Below are 21796 nucleotides of genomic sequence, written 5' to 3'. Positions count from 1 at the left end.
GCGGAAAGGGGGTGATTCTACGCGAAAAAAGAAGTCGAAAATATAGAATAAAAATTTAAAAATTTAAAAATTTAAAAATTTAAAAATTTAAAATTTTAAAAATTTAAAAATTTAAAAATTTAAAAATTTAAAAATTTTAAAAATTTAAAAATTAACGTCAATCGAGATAACGATCTACAGTGAGATCCGTTATAACGAGACGTGATAAAGTGCACGCATACCGAGCGAAGATTCAAAGTCGATTTTCTCGAAAACAAAGCCTCAAACGAAAAATTTTTATTCTATATTTTCGACTTCTTTTTCGCGTAGAATCACCCCTTTTCCGCTTGTACCACCAGTTACCAACCACCCTGTATAATATTATATTGTTTAAGAGATTGTTTAAGCTGGCGTCATGCAGTGTTTTAAAACGATTGCTTGACTTTTGAGAAAAAGATCATTTTGACCATTTTCTGTTACTTAATTCTTCGAGTTTCTAGATCGTTAAGAATGCATCCTTGTCTATGACGCTCATGGCTATGAAATAATTCACTGCAACCTTTTACGAGGAGAAAATACACCGACCGATGAATAGCATTCTTCAAGATGGCAGAGGTTACTAACTACTGTGTACATATTATCATATCACATTTAAATAATTTGTATATATATAGTAGCTAATATTAATATAATATTAGTATAATTCAAAATCTTTAAGAATTTAAAAACTTGAGGAGAAACTAAGAGAATAAGTAACTGGAAATGCTCGAAATCATGACTTTTCTGGCCAAACAGCTATTTTGAAATACTGTACGCCTTGAAGAAATGAAGAAAGCAGAGAAGGGTAGAAATAGACAGAGAAAGTGCATTTTTCCTGATGTATATGTATCTCTTTAATCATAACAATATCAAAAAATTTGAAATTCGATTTAGTAGGTCAGGGAATCGGTTTGTTAAAGAAATCGCTATATATACATTTTTGATTCGTGATATCGGTATTTAATGTTGTCGTCATTTGTAAAAGGATCTAGATCAATCCCGTCTGCTATTAATTCTGGAACCTAGATTGCTTTACATTGTTTCCTATAGCATAGTTGTTGCAGTCGAAGTGTGATTGCATTACGTGGAATCCGTAGTCATTGTAACTGTTCTCGTGGAAACCTATTGATTCCTCAGCTGATCTCTACATTTCCTGGTATATATGTAGAGAGAGATTGTAAAGATACGAGGTTCATGTTTCAATGAGATTGAGTTATGAGAACAAATCAATAATTCGTGACAAAATTTACGATAATCGATATAACGAAAATTTTTATCAATTTTCTACATGAGATATAGACTAATGCAAAATCATTATTTCCCGAAATTCAGTTGTATACACTGTCCTGCTACTTTTACTTACTCTTACTATTGAATTCCTTTTAATTAATCGCTTTTTTTATAATCTGTTCAGATAGAAAACAAATTCAAAACCTTAAAGACATAAAATTATACAAAAGGTATGAAGGAATATATTCCAAAGAATAAAGGGAGAAAATTTAATCGTTAAGGGATGGTTTTTATTATTAAAACAAAACATGACGATTCACATTTCAATGTCTAAAATTAATCAACGATGTAGTAAAAAACAATTGAGACAACAAATATAAGAAAATTTCATTGCATTTGCTGCTTCTTTTAATGGTGTCCACCATGTCCACCGCCACCTCCACCGCCACCGTGACCGCCGCCACCATGGCCGCCGCCACCACCGCCACCTCCATGGCCGCCGCCACCACCGCCGCCACCGCCACTCGAATATCCATGTTTCTTTCCTCCATGGTGCTCCTCCTTCTTCCCATAATCCTCGTGATGCGAGTAATGATCATCGTGTCCATGTTTTCCATGGTAACCTTTATGATCATCGTCGTAATGCCCCTTATCAAAGTGACCCTTCTTTCCATGATGGTCCTCATGATGTCCAGAATGATGATGACCACCCTTCTTGTGATGTCCATCTTTACTCTCATGGTGTCCATAATGATCACCATGTTTCTCATGATGACCTCCCTTGTGGTAGTCATCATAGAATTTGTGCTCTTTGTGATATTCATCCTTATGGGCTTTGTGATGATAACCATGGGTCTTCTCACCTTTCTTATGACCCTTTTTGTGTCCATATTTTGAACCCTTGTGCTCATCACCATGCTCATGATGGTGCCCGTGCTCTTCGTGCTCATCATGGTGCCCCTTTTTGTGACCACCATGTTCTTCGTGATGACCTTCATCGTGATCCTTACCATAATGACCATGATCACCTTTGTCATGATGATGCTCATGTTTGTACCCTTTTTCACCCTTTTCACCATGTTCATCATGATGGTGTCCATGATGGTCGTGACCACCGCCTTCCTCATGATGGTGACCATGGTGGCTTGCTGACATTTCGAGGTCTCTTTTATTCCTCAGCTCCCTCGCCATGGATAAGGAGATAAACGTACAGATCACGGCTAAGCCGAGATACGGCCATAAACTCTTCGCCATGTTGGTTGCTTTGTAGACCAACGAGTGCTATCGACTGATCACATCGCTTTAAAGCAAAGCTTATATACCTACCGTCATAGTCGCGTTTCATACGTAACCGCTTTCGTTCGGTGGAATCGTTGCTCTCTGGTACTACACATCACCGCTGAGTGTTGTTCGAATAAACTTTTATTGGGAATAAAATTTTATTTGTTCATTCGTTCGTTATTTGATTTCAATCCCATATTTGTTTATTTGTTTATTCGTCCGCTGGTTATTCCAGTTCTTCTTTGTTTTATTTAATCTATTTTTCGTAATAAAATCTAAAGTTGCTATAGAACTGAAATATATAGTCAGATTATCTAGATAAATATCGTAATGTAAGCCTACCGATACTTGGAATTTTTTTGAAAATTTCTTAAGATAGATACGCACAATATACATCAGATTTAAATAACTTTTTTTCGGAAAAAAAACTATATACTTAAATCAAATTGAAATAAAATTAAGCAAAGAAAGAAATTTATTTGTACTTTCCTGCAAATTTCAAATTATGAATGACTCTACTATACGTCGCAAGTAAAAAAATACGCTATAAACAATTAGCTATAAACAACAAATTATTGAAACTCATTCGTCATCATTTTGTTTATAGCATTGTTTATAGCATTGTCGTATAGCTTTCCAAGTCTCGTATTGTTGTTCATATATTCTTGACAGAGATTACTTTTCCGAGTAGGATAGAGACGTTAAGTGGCAAATATTGATTGCATTAATACGCTTTTTCCAAACGGCTAGGAACAGTCAGCGTTTTTCTTCATCTACGGAGTAATTAGCTGTGAAATAAATTAACGTTATTTACTCGAGACACGGAAAGTACAGGGACAAATCAAGCATCGCTAACGTGACACTCGATAAGAAGCCAATCAATTTGTAGACGGCTGAATAACGGTCGAACGTTTATTACAAAACAGCCGAGTAATATGAAAATATTTCACCGTTCACCGAACTTCTTTCTGCAACGATAGTTTCTCGCTTTCGTTCCCGATTCAGTATTGGGCAAAAGTTATTTCGACTGACAAATAAAAAGATGTACGAATCAATCGAACATGGATCGTAAAATCGAATCGAAATCAAAATTTTCACAAAGGGACCGAATAAATTGCTTTTTGAAAGGAATGAACGAATAAATCTAGTTTGAAGTTTGTTTCAACGAAATTATTCAATTAATTATACTCATTATTCGAAATGAAAGTTTACTACCTAAATTTCTTTCATTCTTGTCACAGATTTCTATCGGCACCAATTAATTTTTGCGAGCTGAATATGAACATAAGAAATGGAAATATTTCACTTTCGACGTAACAATTATTACATTCTGCGCAGGACGAAGAGATCAACTGTGTCGAGGAATTCCGTAAAAGGATAACACGATCGTTTTGTGATTGCTGAACAACATTTGTACTCGTACATATTCGCATTGATAAATCTAAAATTTTATCTTATATTACATTTATGTCATATTTATATCATATCTACATGTACGCAACTAAATCCGAAATAAAATTTCTTTTCAATCGCCCTAAGAGTAATTGAAAAAATGAAAAATCACTAATACAAAAACAAATGCATAATACAGAGTTCTTTGATATAGCTAAAATTCTAGATCATGGTGAAAACCCCAAATTTATTAAAAAATAGAAAGTACCGAAAATCAGCCCACCATTACGAAAGAACACATTGTCTGCATAATAACTTGGAAAAAACGTAGACGAGAGAAAAGTATTGTTTACATGTGTCTATATCTTACCAACAGTTTTGACTAGCAATCTAGTTGCATAACGGTCTCGTTTGACGGCGCCGATCCGATCGAAATCGATGAATTGCCAACTGAACGGGTTAAGGAGACGTTACTTTCGCAACACGGTAAAGAGCCAGCGACGGAACCGCTGCTTCCTTAATATCGATTATTCCCCGTTCGATATATAATCCGAGCGTGGTTGCCGGATTAATCATACCGAGCGCAGCGTCGGAGTCGAACGTATCGATTGTATCGATCGAATTCCGACCGATCGGCACCGCTATGAAGTCTCGTCTAGCGATTTGTCTATTGTTTGCTTGTATCGTCTGTCAGTTGAGCTCGATCGTTGCGCGAGAGATCTACAAGGAAGACGATGATCTAGCTGTGGCAGCCTCCCATCATCATCATCATCACGAAGAGGGTGGTGGCGGAGAGCATCATTCTGATCATCACAGCAATCACGGTGATAAGGGTGAGAAAGGCTACAAGTCGTCTCACCATCAGGAGAAAGGGGAAAAGGGACATCATGACAAAGATCATCACAGTGGTCATTACGATGAGGGTGAAGGCCACAAGAAGAGTCATCATCATGACGATGGTTATTATTCTGAACACCATAAAGGAGAAAAGGGGGAGAAAGGACACAAATTCCACGAAGAAGGTCACTACGGAAAAGGACACAACACGAAGGGACACCATGAAGTTCATAAATTAGACGAATTTAAGAAGGACAAAGAATTCTTCGATGAACACCATGATTCTGGACACCATGAAGATCATGGTGGTCATTACCACGAACATGGTCACAAGAAGGGTGGACACTTTAAGAAGGGACATCATGATCATGGAGATCACGAGGATCATTATGGAAAGAAAGGACATTATGAAAAGGGACACCATCATCACGATGATAAAGGACATAAGAGCGAAGGTGGGCACGATGAGCATCATAGTCATCACTCTCATCATGGCAAGAAAGGAGAACACGATGATCACAAGTCGTGGGGATTCAAGAAAGGACATTAAGCATGATTCCTATTGATTGTTATGTTTGTTGAACATCGTGTTATGTTGATCTTTGTATCTGATCGAAATAAATACAATTTCTAAAAGAAAGTTATTTGGTTTGAAATGAACTATTTTCTTGCTTGTAAAATTGTTTGTTGCTTAAGTAGAGTTATCTATCGCGATCATGCTATTTTGTTTCTATGAAAAATACGGTCAATTTATATTATAGGGAAAACATTAAAATACTTGGATCCTTTGTGATGTTTATTACAATTGTAATTTACTTGAGTTAACATCAATTACTTTTTTAAATAATGATAACTATTTAAAAGAATCCTTAAATAATTATTAATTTTGTTCTATCACAAACTCTACTGAGATACGATCAGTTTATTTATAAAAATCTTCGTTTATTTGGATAGCAGAGTGAAACAGTCTAGGATTCAGCGGTTATGTCAAAACTTTTGTTTAGCAATACTTCTGTTCTATTTGACAGATTCGAATCTATCGATTTGTAGTAAGTTTCCCAATACTTTAAGTTTTTGCATTAGACACGTTACGCTACACTAGCAGCCCTTAAAAAATTAGGTCAATAACACTTTCTAAATTTATATTTTCCAATTACATCACTCGATTAAGTAACAGTTAAGTAACAGTAACACGATTTAAATTCCGCATTTCAAATTATTCCTGATCTATTTTTGTAGTTAAGTGCCACATATTTTAGACATTTTTAGACATATCTAGACAAAAAAATTTTGACATAAAAATTAACATTAGGAAGAATCACAGTAGTTATGCTCTATTTTTTTTTTATTATTATGGAACGTAGTTTACGATATAAACAAAACAACAACACGGCTTATAATATCACCGATACAGTAAATGATACGATATCGATCAATCATCTCCTTTATGGAACTCGTGTATTCTATCCGATTTTGAATCCTCTTCGACATTATAATCCTCGTGGTTTGAATAATGCGACTTTTCGCCTTCTTCGACCTGTTGACCTTCATTCTGGTTGTCATAGTGTCCCTTATCGTAACTTCCTTTCTCTCCATGATCTTGATAATCACGTCCAGAAGAATGATGTTCGCCTTTCTTAAAATCACCCTCGCCGGTCTTGTAACCTTTGTCGAATTCCTCGTACTCCTCGAAATCACCCTTCTTATAATCATCGTCGTAAAAGTCCGTTTCCTTCTTGTATTCGTCCTTGTGATAGACATTGTGGAAACCATTAGTTTTCTGCCCCTTCTTATGGTAGGACGAATGCCCGTAACTACTTCCTTCTTTGCCTTTCTCTGCCTCCTTGCGGGAACCATGTTTTTCATCTTCGACCACGTGTCCCTTTTTGTGTTTACCTTCGTTCTTATGGTATCCTGAACATTTAACAGCGATTATGCGAATGCAGATTCACTTTGCTACGAGGGTATTGATTATAAATCAAGTATACTACAATTTGCAAATAGAAGCATTTTACTACAAAAATTTCATTTTTTCTTCTTAACCCATTAACGACCGAGCAGTCGAATAATGTTTAAAGATCGCATACTCATTGTTAAAAAATCTAAAGGAAGTAAGTTATTATGGTAAACAACTAAAAATTTTTGCTCCAAAATCGTATTAAAATAATGGATATATTACGAAAGTCCAGATATTAGAGGAAAGAATTTAGCAGTAATATCGAACCATAACATCTACGAACATAATTTCGCATGATCATCATATATAACAAACCTTCAAAAGACAACAAACCTTCCTCGTGTCCACTATCGTCGCTGCCAGATTCCGCTTTACTAAACTCTTTCTCCTTCTTATATCCCTTTTCTCCCTTCATCACTTTCTTCGAATACTCTTCATTCGCGTGTTTCTCTCCCTTTCCTTCCTCCAAAAAACCTTCATCACCCTTAGATCCACCGATTGCCTCATGATCGTAACCATCACCATGGTCGAACGTTTTCACCGATCCACCGTGATATCCATCGTGAATCTCTCCATCGATATCATCCCAATGATCAGTCTCTTCCTCTCCTCCTTCCTCGTCGCTATCATCCTCCATACTTTCCTCGTTACTATGATCCTCGTCGCCGCTCTTCTCCTGTGTTTCTTCTTTGTCATTCCCCTCGTTCTCGACGACCTTTCCATCAACGTAATACGGGACACGTAGCAGAGGCTTGGTAGAGGCTACTGAGTGATCCAGCGATTGCTCGTTACCGTAATTGACAGTTCCTTGGTGGTTGGAGCGCACAACATCCTCGGCGCTTACATAGGGGTGCAAAAGCGTCGTTTCAGGAACACTGTGTGCAACAGGTGTAGCAACGTACTGCACGACGTCCGGTGCATGGTAGTACCGTCCACTTCCGTGATTGCTGTACTGAACGTAGTAAACCGGAATACCCTGTTGCTGATTGTACACGTAGCCACTGGCCGTCCCGTCGAGATCCTCCGCCATCATCTTCGTCAACGTCATACGCTCGTTCGCCGTTGGAGCAGCGTCGCTCTGGCAAGTTAGAAGGAACACGCACACTAGTGCTCTGGATAACATTTTATGGTAACGCAGATGTACAGGAATTGGTACAATCGGCAAATTCAAACGAGAGAATCTAATACCAATATTAGTTGAGTAACGTACGACGAGCGAGTTGCTTTAAGAAATTAAACGTTCGCCTGATTGATCTATGGTTAGTGTTATTGCCAGTGAACCGGAATACACACTGGTATGTCTATGAATCGGCGACTTCGCCTTATATATACACGTGATTCGCTGGGTGAATAAGGGATCGTAGAGTGGAACCGAGAGTATTCCACGGCCGAGCTCGATAATTCAAGTACACCGTGTTATTGACGGCTACCCGGCCTGTCCGCCGTGCGTTCTAGGGAAGCATGGGTGATTTGCGTAATGCATCGATACGACACTGGCATGGCCATTGACCGATCGCTTGTCCCCTTTGGGATACCTTTGGTCATCGTCATCGAGGATTCTATCGGGTTTTAATGTTGCAAGATACTTAGCTCCTCCTTAACTTTTTTATTCTCAAGTTACAATTTGCATGAAATACTATTTACGAAATTGTACGAAAGGTATAAGTGATTTATACAGAAATGTTGATATTTAGGAACGTGTAGAAATGTACAGAAATTTACGAATAGAATATAAGACAATTATAATTTCATGGTTAGTCTGGGCTGGAAGTAAGATTGTAAAAATCAAAGGGGGTAGTAGATAAATTTTAAACTGTTAATTTAGCGATGGGTAACGCGATACTTTTAAGAATCTGCGAAGCTGTAGTGAAATTATAATAAGTTTAATTTAAGTAAAATATTATATATTATCGTTGCATAATATCCAAATAGACAATGAGAAATTTACGCAATTTGTTGTCTTTAAAAAAGCAACATGTGCAAGCATGAAACCGAATGGTAAATGCGAAATTCTGAAATTTGGATGTAATTTGAAATGGACGAGTTTATGATACTGGCAGGATCATTCGCGTGACGTTCTATAACCCGCGAACACGTTCGACAGCGTGAAAAGGAAGCCAGAGGCGATTCGAGCGGCAATTATTTGCAGCTCGATGTTGCTGCTTGATTGGTTCCGTAGGATCGGACGAGGAATTTTAAAAAACAATTTTTAACAGCGTAGCAGAATCGAGTTTAGCAATGTGCAAAACACGATGAGTCTAATGGAAGCTTACACCTCGTAAAAGTTGAATTATAAGAAACATCGGTGTTATGCAATGAAATTCTCGCAGTGTTACAAATTCACACGAAGTGTTGGTAGTGGTATTAGATATTTGCTATGAAAGTTAATACTTTACTATTGATCATTCTATTCCAGTATAAACTATTTTCTAGTTCTATCATTTTGTCATTTTTAAGTACAGTATTATTTTTATATTTAAAGCAGTACAGGTAACTTAAATTTAAATTACTTTAATTTAAATTTAATTTAATTTGATGTCTAAATCCATAAACGACCGTGTGTACAATCTTACTTATTAATTACTAAACATTCTACTAGTTAACAAAGTTCTTCAAATAATCATTTCATCCCACTAACCTAAAATCTACTGTTGTGTAAACTCGACCGTTTGCAAGATTAAACTCGGTAAGTTCTCAAAGACACTACACTTTCTCACAGAAGAAACCGCAATTCTTATGTAAAGGACGCAAAGGAAAGTGCCGAAACACCTATCGTTTCTCTAATCCCACCACGCCTATTATCTACCCAAGGCTGGCATAGTTTCTCTCCAGTTCTAAAGGTGTATCGAATGCTAGATTAAGCACAGGACCTTGCACGTAACAAAAGAAGCCCGAGGTCACGCAAAAATTTCATAAAATCGCCAAAACTTCCACAGAGCCTATTCTTTTCGATGCATAGCTTCTGTAGCCATCCTGAGCGAGAGGCGATCGCGCCGATCGCTCGAGCGGACCGCATGACATATAAAAGAGCTCGGCTGATTTCGTCGCGATTACAGTAGAACCGAAAGTGTTTCCGTGAGCTGGCGTGTCCCGAACAGTATCCAAGAAAACGATCCAGAACAACGAGAATACTGTTATCTATCCAACATGTATATAATTTAAATTGAAATCTCAAATATTGGAAGAACAACTAGAATGTTAAAATTAGGCTAACATGTATATAATTTAAATTCAAAATTCAAAATTTTAAATTCAAAATTTTAAATTCAAAATTTTAAATTCAAAATTCAAAATTTTAAATTCAAAATTCAAAATTCAAAATTCAAAATTCAAAATTCAAAATTCAAAATTCAAAATTCAAAATTGAAATCGAATAAGCTTTGAAGCCAAAATAAATTTTGGTCATTTCACCAAGAAAATGAGAATCTTCAGAGAGTGGCATACTATTAATGCAGCGTTCTGCATACATGTGTACTCGACGATCATAATTAGTATCACGCAAGCTGATAAATTGCATCATGATGTTTGGGAGAGATATGAATCAAAAAGTATTGAGAAGAAACAAGCTTTCAAAGAAAGCGATGACGAACCATCCTATAGAACGAGCTTTCAGAAGATGTTGATCCCCATAAAAGAACCACGCGTGGATAAGAATTTCCAAATGTTTCGAATGCCTTTGGAGCCAGACGCAGAGATACTGCCGGCTCACTACACAGGTGTCAAACCTCCTGGAGTTGATCATATGGAACTGAAACACGCAGACTCTCAAATTTCTCAAACCGTTCCCAAAATTGAATCTTTGAAGAAGATTGAACAGGCCGGTAATCAACAAGTGTCTAAAAACCAAGAATCTGCAAGTGTAACTGGTGAAAAAGGATATCAGAAGGCCTCTTCGTTTGAGAAAGCATATAAAGGTGAGAGTTTGAAGAAAAAAGAGAAGACACGATATATTGAAGCTGGTGGAAAGAAGAAAGTTCATGAGAATAGGGAAGACAATTCAGGTCAAAGGGCAGAACAGATTGGAAGTAAAAAAGGAGGCAAACATAAAAAGAAGGACAGCAGTCAGGTGGATCACAAGGCAGCTGGTTATCGTAACGTTTATCACAAAGACGAGTATAAGAAGAATCATGATTTTTATGATAATGATGATCATGGCGGTCATTCGAAGGAACACGGAAGATATAAAGAGAAATACGTTGCTATCGAAGGCAAATTCAAGAAGGGTGACGCTCACGATTTCAGCTTCGACGAATCAGAACTTCGTAAGCGGAAAATATCGGGGAACTCCCAAGCTGGTAGAGAAACCAAAGGTCACAAGGCTCGGCGTAGTTACGGTTGATTCTTTAAAAACTACCAGGGATTCGCAAAGCAGGCAAACAGAAACGTCGGTGAGAGGTTTGGCTTCGGTCAAATGAAAGCGCGTTCACTCGCGTGCGCTTTTTACGGAGGCTGAAACTGTTTGCGTGCACGAAAAGAGCGTAGATCTTATTTGTTAAAATAAATTGAAAATGTGTTGTGATTCGTTACTGCTTTATGAATATGCCTGCCTTTAATTTATTACACGTTAGTTTACCCCGCAAACATATTGATATTTATAATGCGATAAGTCGATAACTGAGAGAGATTGTATTATATGTGCTAATTAATTGTTTAGGTATTGCGATATATTTGGGTAATTACAACGCAATTTGTAGATCGATATTACTGTGAAGTTTCTTCAACTTTTACAAATTGCTACCTGTTTTGTATGTTAAGGGTGGACCTATATGTTATATACGAATATCTTTTATATTATATTATTGAATATTTCACGTCATGAGATGTTTCTTTTAATTTGATATATTTATACAATTATTAATGCACGGTTGGTGAACGTATTTAATTTCATCTTCTTCATTCTGGATTTTATGTTTCATATTTAATTAAAAACGCTTTATTCTTGAAGGAAATTTTCTACAAGAAAGACACTCCACGTTTAAAAACACTCGCTTTAAGATGGAAGGAAAATTCGTTTACATTTGTGGAACATATATTTTCGTCCACTTCTCTTCACCTTAACTAGAATAGCAATCTTCCTAGCGATCCAGAATTTCTCATTTCGAGTGTCATTGATTCGACAGGCGAATCTGGAGATCCAAAATACACTCTCGCATTTGCCGCTACTTCATCAGGAACGTATTGTTCAGTTTCCTTTTTTCTTCGCTGGTTTTATTTATATGATGCACGGGATCCCCTCGTTTCACGTGTCAGCAAGCCCCTGATTAATGGATATTAATAATGTGATAAATTGTAATCTTTCGGTGTATCGGATGAAGTGAGAATAAAAGAGAATAATTGATGCAAGCACGTCTATTTTTATATATAGATATATGTACATATATATATAAATAAATAAATATATATACATATAGCATTGTCTCATTATCTTTATCATTTCGAACATATGATAGTCTACAGTCCTCGTGTACCTGTGAATGCTTCTAAACTGAGTAGGCAGGTTTGTTTTCTCTTGGAAGTGTTATTTTTGAAGATTTATAGCGCGTTTGGTTTAGATCGCGATATAATAACAACCACCATATTTTCATGTCTATTGATGGATATTACATAATATGTATTTTTATGCTCCAACTTTTTATATCTTAAAGTTGCTTTCGTTTCGAGCGAGAAAAGAGCTTTCAGTGTTTCAAAAGAATTTTCTACGTGAAATGGAAACAAAAGATCATGTAAATAACGATTTTTTTACCTTCCAATAAACACGAAGTTTATGAAAAAAAACTGCCTAGTTACTCTAAAAGAAATATCTACACAAAATTTCTCTTACTTTATACGTTCAATATTATTCTGTTGAATGACTAACACAAACTTCTCTATCTGAAGAAAGAGACCGGTCGAAGTCAGGAAGGATTTCATTCAAATCCAAACATTTGCCCCTTGTAACGAAAGTAGAATATTCCTAAAGCAACCATTTGCACCTTTAATAAAATCAGAAACATGTAGGTAACTTACGTGAAACAAGCCCGTATCCGGTGACCCATTTAACCATTTCTGTACCTCTATTTCGCTACCCCTTTGCGTTCCTCTATCTTACATACGTTCAGGCACGAGCGTATGATCCGCGCTGAATGTATATCGTAGCTATACACTTGTCTCTACGATACCTAAGTGCATACGCGTTTGTAGACCGGCAGAAATCTTGATGTGCTAGTGTAGAGTTACGGATTCTCTCAATCTTGTATACGCACACATATACACGCAACACATCAAGACAAAAGTGGCGTGTGCACACGTCACTATACGAGCGTATATGTATGCGTGTGTATGTCCATATAAGTCTATGTACGTAACGTATGCGTACGTGTGAGCGCGCGTGCGTATAGATAACCGTATATCAGAGGCGGTGAAACGCGGTGCGAGTAATACATAAATCAGCTGGTCTGCAGGCTGCCATATCATTTCGTACAACGGTCATGAATGAATAGAGCCGTGTGTGAGTTATCGTTTTACCTGCTCTTTCAAAATCTAATGCAGCTCGCGGGTCTTCGGTTTCTCGTACATTTATGTAATTCGCGCGTCACATGTATCGCCAAGCTCGTACACTGTCATTCACAAGTGTGTGAAGTTGCGTATATACGAGCAAATTCCGCAACGAAACATAACACGATTAATAATTTCTTATACATATAATAATAATTCAGCGACACGATAGCCTCGACATCGTATCGAATTAGAAAAGCGAAAAAATTAATCCGCTTGATCACTAATGGTAAACACCATACACGTCGGAGGAGCAAGATTAATACGGCCTTAAAAAATCATATTCGGGGATGATGATGTCGAGTGTTTTTGAGCGCCACCTGGATAATCCGTGTTTGCTGTTTATTTCGACGACGATCAAACAACTCGTTGATTTCACGGTTATCGAATTAATTTATGGGATAATATTTTATTATGACATTAATTTATCTTTGGCGTGAGTTTGTCTCGTACTCTCGTTAACCGAAATATACGTACATACGTACATAGATTTTTTGGCTGACGTTTGAAACATCGAACGATTAAGCGAATCGAGATACAATATTATACGTAAGAGGAGGTAAATCCTCCGCGTATATGCGCGTTTCAATCGATTGCAAGTAAGCTAGAAGTAATTTAAAAAATGTAACATAGCGATCGAAGGAAAATGTTATTTTATCGGAAAGGAGCACTGAACGAAATGAAATGGCTGCGTCGCTCTTGAAAATGTATAGTAGTTCCATCCGCAAATGCCTCAGACATGTTTCGAAATACTGTCGAATTGGAAGCAGGAGAGCAACTTTTCATTGTACGGCAAAAAATTTGAAAGTAAAATGCAACGTAAGTGCACTTTTTACTATAGTTGTAGATTTAATCTGCAATGGTTACGTATATAACCTATACAGAAGTACAATTACATCGTCCACACTTACATTTACTTTAATAATTAAAAAGCATTGTACAAATTACTTGTGTATGTATAACTTACCTGTATTTCGTTGAAGAAAATATCCATCGCTTCGATCTTCTTATACACACGTGCAATTTTAAAGCTTCTAATATGAAATTAATGTCGTCCACAAATCCAATATACGTTTCCGCACATTTAATTTTACTGGAATATGTCTGTTCTCTTGATATAATATTCTCTATATTATGTTTCAACTTACATCACGATGTTACATATCGTAGAAATTAGGGCTAATTTTTATATGCGTATGCTTACTATTCTAACCCAAAAATTAATTACAAATTCTATATGTCGTAATTTCACACTTTACAGTATATATTTTATTTACAATACACAATTCGTTAATTTTGTCGATTTGTCTATCTCCTCTTTATCTTATCTACAGTAGTGACCATATAAATAGTAACATGTTTCTTCATAATATGAAATAATTATTGCTGCATTCGCATGAGTGACGATTCGTTCAAATAATCAAAATTCAACTGTAATATTTTATTCAAGGTATTACGCATGAATTATGAATTTACTAAAACAACATCCCCGATAACAGTCTAAATCAATAAATCATAACATGTGTAATTTAACATATTATTCAATAAATATTGTACTATTTAATGAAACTCTTCAAACAGACAACCATTTTATGCCAAAAATCCAACAAAAAATTCGAACATTTACAGAAGACCCTACTTATATCTTTGAAAATTCCTGTGTACTTACAAATTGATCAATGGATTTTCAGGATAAACCATTTTTCACAACTCGTTTAGCTCTACCTCCCGATTACGAGAACGTAGCAGATTTCATGTGCGAAGCATACTACAAACACGAACCGGTAGTCATCAACATTGGTCTCGGAGGTACAGAGGCCCCACCTATTTGGAGACGTATGATGCTAGAACAAGTAAAGGCCGGATACTCGATCATCGCTGAGAATCGAGAGAATTGTATAATTGGCGCTGCCCTAAATTGTATAACGGACCATAACGAACAGAAAATGTTATGCAAATTGGCAAGATGCTGCGAGGACGGACCTCTTCGCGATCTTATCGAATTTTTCGCTTTCGTACTCGAAGCACCTAAAGTTTGGGAACGTTTTCCCGTAAGACTTATCTTTGAACAATGCAGTTTAGCAGTAAGTTGTGAGTATCAAGGTTTAGGAATCGCCAAAAGATTGATCCAGGAAAGCTGGCACTTGGCACGCGACTGTGGCTACCGATTGTTCAGACTAGATTGCAATAGCAGGTAATGCACAAACGCTTTCGTAACGACGTAAGAATGTAAAAGTGTTGAAAACTATCTGGAAATCGATCGATTAAAATTTAACTCGTCAGCCATAAAAAGAAAGCATTTTGCGATATTCGTTGTCTTATAGGAAAGCAATAAAAGACACGAAAGTTTCATTCCAACTGTATTAAAATAAAATAACTCGAGCACTACATCAGCAACTATCTTAGACAGAAAATAACTCTCGTTTTTTTATGTACTTAGGATAAGAAGTTGCATTCTTTTCTTAAATGTATAAGTCCATCAACGATCTAATGAAATTCTTTTCGACACAGCTATTGTGCAAAGATAGCCCAAGGTTTTGGATGGCCAATGATCTGGGATATACCATTCGATCAATATGTGAAAAACGGTAAAGTCATCTTCAACCATGTTAAGGAACCACATACTACGTGTCGCGTCTTCGTTGATCGTTTACGATATTGTAAAACCTACTGCCTTCCTTATAAGGATTGTAAAACAACAACATCTGCTCCGTTTCCAGAAAAGTAAAATAAATGTTCTTACATTCTTGCGTTTGTCAATTATTAAAATTGTTAATATTTATCGAAGATGATAATCGATAATCCTCGGCCTTTTTATTTCTAATCCTGCTACGTTCTATGAATTATTTTAGGTTCAATAACGTTTCTTTCTTGACAAATCTCTTAAGTTTGCAGAAAGTATAAAAGACTGATTGTTTGGGATACTTGACTTCTCGTCTTCGGAATTTATAAATATAATTAGAGGAAAGATATTCATTCTCGCTTTAGTCTCCACGAATACGCAGAGTTCGACGGCTCCGGTGCTATAGGTCGTGCGAAAGTTTGCCAATCGAAGAGAATAAAGCGGTGGTAACATTTAAATGAAATTCTCGATATTTGACTTGTAAGCCCCGTCTCGATACGAAGCCGGATTTCGAAGCGCAACTTTTGTGAACGATGGAATTACAAATACCGTACAGAATCGTAGACAGTTTCCAGTCGAGGCGAATTCGGTTGCTAAGTTCGATTCGCGGAATGAAAGCTCGACATTGCGGGACGTCAATTGAACGCGTCTGTCACGACCGCAGGAGAGAAATAATAGTCGTCGAACGTGGCGATTCGTTGTTGTAACGAGGTTCCGCCCGCGGAATGAAACCGATCCGCGACACATAAATCGCGTTCCGTGTATTTTTACTGTCGACAGGTTTGAAAGTGGCCGGCAAATTGCCGACCGAATTGATCTATTGCCGGCTCAGTTGACTCATTTGTAAAACAATTTCAGACAGACGCCCGATCGTCCATTACCGGCTCAGTTATTGCCGGAATTCGGATGCGGCGTCTGCAAACACTAGCCGCCGCTATGATTTAACCATGCGATCGTGGTCGTTTTATGAGATAGGCATTCAATCGATGGAAATCGATTATGTAGAATCATAAATGAGTTGCGCAAAGTGAAATCTACGAAGTATCACGATCGATCTATGAATACGATTTAATCTGTTAACCCGTCTAATTTAATTGCTAATATTTTCGACATTATAATTTCTTAATTTAGAAATCACAGAAATTTTATATGTCAAATCGTTAGAATTTTATCCTTTCATTTCTGTTAAGAATAAATTATATGGTATTTATATTTGCATAGATCACAATTGGCCTTAATTGGGCTCATTGTCCTGCTTAATTCCGTGATGGTGGGAAACTCTTGTTCGCATATTTCACGATACGGTTGTAAAAATCGGAGAAAATCATGTATTTTGCAAGAGAACGTAAGACAAATTCTTGAAGAGCTTCGTAAAATACAATAATGTACAAAAATCATAGGAAATCATGAATTTCCCTAAGAAACATACAAAATTCATCGAAGTAAAAATTGAATTTGGTTGTCTATTCTTTTGCTCCAGTCCTTTCATATCGTTCCACGTATTCTACAAACTATAAATTACATATACACGATTCTTCGATCTCATCTAAAAACTATAAAATGGTTTTCGTGTTTGAGGAAGATATGTTACATAAAAAAAATTATTCACAATAAACGGAAAGTATCTTTTGCTACAAGCAAAAAGCAAAGTCCATGTAACAGGTACATTTGCTTTCGCAGTCGCTTATATACACAAAAAACACGACTTTCCATAATAAACAACGGGGAAATATCATGCAGACATACGATACGTATAGTATTAAGTCCCGCACAAGCATCCGGTCGGATGTTAAGCCAATATGTAACCGGAAGCTCTGTTTGTCGAGCGGTTTAAACGGAAAGGCGCTTTTGCCCTGGTGCAAAACGAACACAAGAAGAATTAAACGAAACGTTCTACAAAGGAACACGAGAAAGTACGAACTTAGCGAAGATAAAGAAGTTTTTCTCAAGTGAGACCATATTACTGCTTAAAAGTTTCTGAACCTCTAACGTTCATTATTAATCTGAACACTGTTAAAATTCACATACAATTTCTACAGATCGATCAAAGTGTACAAACACTTATGAACGGTAGTGTCGAACACATATTTTTCTTAAATAATTAAAATTTTCTAATAATATAAAGAACATCAAAAATTATACACGTTATAATTAAAATACAGAAGTAAAATTATACGAACCAAAGAAACAGTTCAACGCATACTGACGCGACTTTAAGTAGAATGAGCATCGAACCGTGTTATGTCAGACACGTTCCACTGTAAATAGGTAAATACTTGTAGATTCAACTAATTGTACTAAAGAAAATGTTATTTCTATTTTTCATTATGTATTATCGGGAATAAATATTATTGATGATTTATTTACAATAAATGGATTGCACAGATGTTGATTAAACAGAAGAACGATGGTTGTTTAACGTGAACTAATCACAATAACGCACTATAATTTAGACAACTCAATAGTTAATTTGCAAGTCTCGTCACCACGGACCCAACGCTCTCTCTCTCTCTCTCTCTCTCTCACTCTCACACGGACCATACTCTCTCGACAACACTCTAGCAACACTATCCCGACAACGCAACTCGCACTCTCTGACTTCTCCACTGACACTGACTGTTCTAGCATCCCTTTACCTTTTCTTAAGCCCACAACGCACGTGTTCCACAACAGGATCACGTAAGCCTTTTCTACGAAACTATTCAATCGAAGGACCGACGACACATTGATGGGCCGAACGTCGCCTCGGCTGTCGCGACATTGTTTATAGTTCACTCGATATCTCTTAGGCCTTTTATCCACTACGATCACAATACTACGATTATTTACGCACGGTGGCGTATTATTAACATATTATTACTCTATGAAACTATATTGACGACTATATTTTTTTGAAATAAAAATTATCACGTACGGGCAAAGAACCTTTTGAGTTGTTTTATCGTAATTAAAGTAGAAATTGTTTACGCAAACATTAAGACTATAAAATAAAATATTCTAGCCTCGTGACAACAATGATATTCAGCCTTCGTTCGGCGAGGATTAAGCAACTATTGTAAATCAACTTTTATCAGAATACGTGTCATTCATTCGAATTATACGCGCCTTTTTATGGCCTGTAAAATCGAGTCGTGTGACGAGAAATTAGCGTATCCGCCACTTTGCTCCGCTGTAAAATTTCACCCATTTCCTCTTTTTTTTCGCGGATGCAATGAAATTCTTTTCATCGATACGACCTTTGTTACATTTGACGTTTGTCGGTTGAACGAACAGAAAGAGCTTCTGCAACGAGCAAAGACAATTTATAAGTCAATTTCGCGATAAAAATAATAAAATGGTTTGGAATAACGTATGTTTTAACGTTGACTTCGAGTTTCCGAATTATAGTGGGTTTTACGTTTTGTCAAAGTGATTAAGTACTATTAGGGATTGGATTAATTTAGATGTAGGTTCAGAACTTAATCGTCCGTGAAAATACAATTACATTTGCTTTAATTCAATACACATATCCTATATCGACCGTAATGAGATCGTAATCTATACTCTACGTTGTAATACAAGAGGATGTCGTGGTCTATGTAGAAATCAGTTAATTGTTTACCAGAGCACAGTTTAAACATTTGGAGGTAGAATAGCATAGAACTCTGATTAAAAATATCAAATTTGAGCAACTAATTTGAAGTGTACCTGAAATTGCTCCATATGAAATTAAATAATCATGTACATCCTCCATTCTAAATTCCTTACATTCTCTACTTGAAACATTTTTCTTGGCTCTTCTCGCAATTAAAATTTAATATTAAGAATACTTCACATGCTTCCTTCCTTTCGTAGGTAGACTTCACGCTATGTCTGCTATGAAAAGATCGTATGTTAAAGGTATTAATACTTTCATTAGCTGCAATTCATTTCGCATAAGACATATTCAACCTGAAATCACAGAATTTCTCATATTTCAATCTCTTACAGGGCCACTCCATGAATGTCAGAGACTGACGTAACGCACTTGCATTGAACAACCTCTTTTCATTTGATCATTCACATTTACAGATACAGAGAATGATAGAAATGGCGGAAAAAGTTTGGAAGAAATTTTAAAGATTTCCTTTATACAATATCATTGGCTATATTTTATAAATTGCGATATTGGTTTATATATTCTTCGCTCTTTGATTGTACTATGTATATATTTAAATATGTATGAAGAGTTCCGTGTTTTTTTTCCTAGTTAAGCTTGGCTAGGATACTCTATGAATATAAATATAAAAAACGTTACATAAATATAGACCACTCGAAGCATGTGCAGGTAACTTCGATTAAAAGGTACATCAGGCAAAAATATTGTTAGGTACAGTGAGAGGATGATACGAGGAGTTAATAAAAAATCGAAAATACTGGATATAATATCCGACCAAATATCATGTACGAAATTTTACTTAGTTCTTTTTCATATGCTCTAACAAAAATGTATTATTTACCTCTTACTATTCTTTTCTCATTGCGCTAGAACGATTACGCAATTACAAATATTACACGAAAAAAAAGAAATTGTTAAAATTTTATTGGTCGTACAAAAAATCAATCATAAAACGATAATCGTGAGACTTCTACATTCTTAATATTACCACGCCATATTCCGTTCAATATGACATACGTCTAAAAATTACGTAAAATTTCATCGCTACATTTCCGCGTTTGAAATCACTGGAACAATGACCGACATAAAAAGGAACAGCGCAATGCGCACCCGTTACCTGGGACACTTAACGAGGGGCGTAGAATCGATGGTGGATTCCTGTTTAACGTAGACTCTCGTCGATGCAGAAGGATGACAAACGTTCTTTGCCGCCCGCTCGATATTACCCCAGGGGGAAAATTGCTTCGGAGGAATTCAAAGTGACGACAAATCGTTGTGTCGTCGATGGGGCGCTTTCAACTGTCACAGAAGTGTGGTTTTTCTAGCGGAAACCCGGTGTCGAATTCTATCGATTTAATTCAGTCCCGAAGGGTCTTCGGAAGTGTCGTCTCTTCGCTCGGTCAGGCGAATCGCGTTTGCATCGAGATTCGCTTTAATCCCTTTCTGTTTCGCCTGATAATCAGGAACGTTAAAAATTCAAAGTGGTAAGAGGAGAACCGTTCCATTGGAAGATTAGAAGCAGGCATCAAAAAGAAGAAAATGTGAGACAATGTGTCGTATTCTTTATCAAGGAAGACTGACGATTTGTATCAGCATTGAAGGAACTTTTATTTCGCGCATAAATTTTATTTCATACACGAACTTCATTTTTATAAAAATGTACGATTCCACGCCGACTCGATTATTCCTGTATACATCGGTATCTAGGATCTTATTCAAATTAGGGCATATCGTGATCCGGATGATAAGAATATAATCGTAACAAGGGTTTATCTACTCGTGTGCTCTTCACAGTACGTCAAAATATTATATCCTCTCCTTAACATTAATAAGTTGGAGAACATACGCCGACGTAGAGAGACGTAGTGAGTCGCTCTAAATGCTAACCAGCCCCGAAGATGTTCAAACCGGCGTTTGCATGATCCACGAAGCGATGTTCATTCTTAGTCGATACACGCGTACTTGGCACGTAAGCGCATGCATTAAATGCGTTTCCAGTGTATGTCGAATCAAAATCAAATCGAGTTTGGAACGTGGTCGGATAGCTGCGGAGCCAAGGAGACAGGGTAGATCCCCGACCGAGACGACGTCGGTCCCCTAACTCACCTCGAAGTTTCTCAACTGTAATTCCGACTCGATAGTTGCCACGGTATTACGGAACTGCGCGCACCGCCCTAACTCCATTAATCATTACGGCTTTGAGATCGGCACGGGATCGTTTTTGAGAGGAGGACTCCAGAACGAACAGTCGCCACGACTCGAATCCTAATCTATCTTGGATGGTATA

General features: G+C 36.8%; 6 protein-coding genes across 15 annotated transcripts in view; 3 read left to right on the top strand and 3 right to left on the bottom strand.

Moving 5' to 3' along the window:
• Positions 1–50: 50 nt before the first annotated feature.
• Positions 51–4540, bottom strand: LOC126875137 (histidine-rich glycoprotein-like). The gene has a single exon (XM_050637862.1). The coding sequence runs from the start codon at positions 2500–2502 to the stop codon at positions 1657–1659; it is 846 nt and encodes a 281-aa protein (XP_050493819.1). The 5' UTR covers positions 2503–4540; the 3' UTR covers positions 51–1656.
• A 23-nt stretch (positions 4541–4563) lies between these two features.
• Positions 4564–6221, top strand: LOC126875168 (histidine-rich glycoprotein-like). The gene has a single exon (XM_050637904.1). It carries the CDS (start codon positions 4565–4567, stop codon positions 5306–5308), a length of 744 nt encoding a protein of 247 aa, XP_050493861.1. The 5' UTR covers position 4564; the 3' UTR covers positions 5309–6221.
• Positions 5537–21791, bottom strand: LOC126875051 (filaggrin-like). Of its 7 annotated transcripts, XM_050637701.1 has the most exons (6): positions 12722–13896; positions 12537–12645; positions 12184–12411; positions 11769–11972; positions 7049–7793; positions 5537–6672 (listed from the first exon to the last, which is right to left on the bottom strand). In XM_050637701.1, exons 5-6 carry the CDS (start codon positions 7761–7763, stop codon positions 6191–6193), a joined length of 1197 nt encoding a protein of 398 aa, XP_050493658.1. In that variant the 5' UTR covers positions 7764–7793; positions 11769–11972; positions 12184–12411; positions 12537–12645; positions 12722–13896; the 3' UTR covers positions 5537–6190. The 7 variants fall into 7 exon arrangements, with proteins under 7 accessions (XP_050493658.1, XP_050493648.1, XP_050493679.1 ...); XM_050637691.1 differs by lacking the exon at positions 12184–12411; XM_050637722.1 differs by lacking the exons at positions 12184–12411; positions 12537–12645; positions 12722–13896 and adding an exon at positions 14217–14364.
• LOC126875107 (uncharacterized) lies at positions 10134–11773 on the top strand. Its single transcript, XM_050637840.1, has one exon. The coding sequence runs from the start codon at positions 10134–10136 to the stop codon at positions 11052–11054; it is 921 nt and encodes a 306-aa protein (XP_050493797.1). The 3' UTR covers positions 11055–11773.
• Positions 13920–17824, top strand: LOC126875129 (uncharacterized). The gene is made up of 3 exons (XM_050637856.1): positions 13920–14068; positions 14941–15443; positions 15761–17824. The coding sequence occupies exons 1-3, from the start codon at positions 13934–13936 to the stop codon at positions 15975–15977; spliced, it is 855 nt and encodes a 284-aa protein (XP_050493813.1). The 5' UTR covers positions 13920–13933; the 3' UTR covers positions 15978–17824.
• The window catches only part of LOC126874972 (myrosinase 1), a 110057-nt gene continuing 106231 nt past the window's right edge, over positions 17971–21796 (bottom strand). For 3 of the 4 annotated variants that reach the window (XR_007693154.1, XR_007693153.1, XR_007693152.1), the window contains one exon: positions 17971–20961. The gene's annotated coding sequence lies outside the window, so the exon portion shown is untranslated. The remainder of the gene's footprint in view (positions 20962–21796) is intronic. The other variant, XR_007693156.1, reaches the window with a different exon arrangement.

Source organism: Bombus huntii, chromosome 2 (genome assembly GCF_024542735.1).
Source record: "Bombus huntii isolate Logan2020A chromosome 2, iyBomHunt1.1, whole genome shotgun sequence".
NCBI lineage: Eukaryota > Metazoa > Arthropoda > Insecta > Hymenoptera > Apidae > Bombus > Bombus huntii.
The sequence above is the reverse complement of the archived record's forward strand: the minus strand, read 5'-3'. Positions and strand labels throughout refer to the sequence as shown.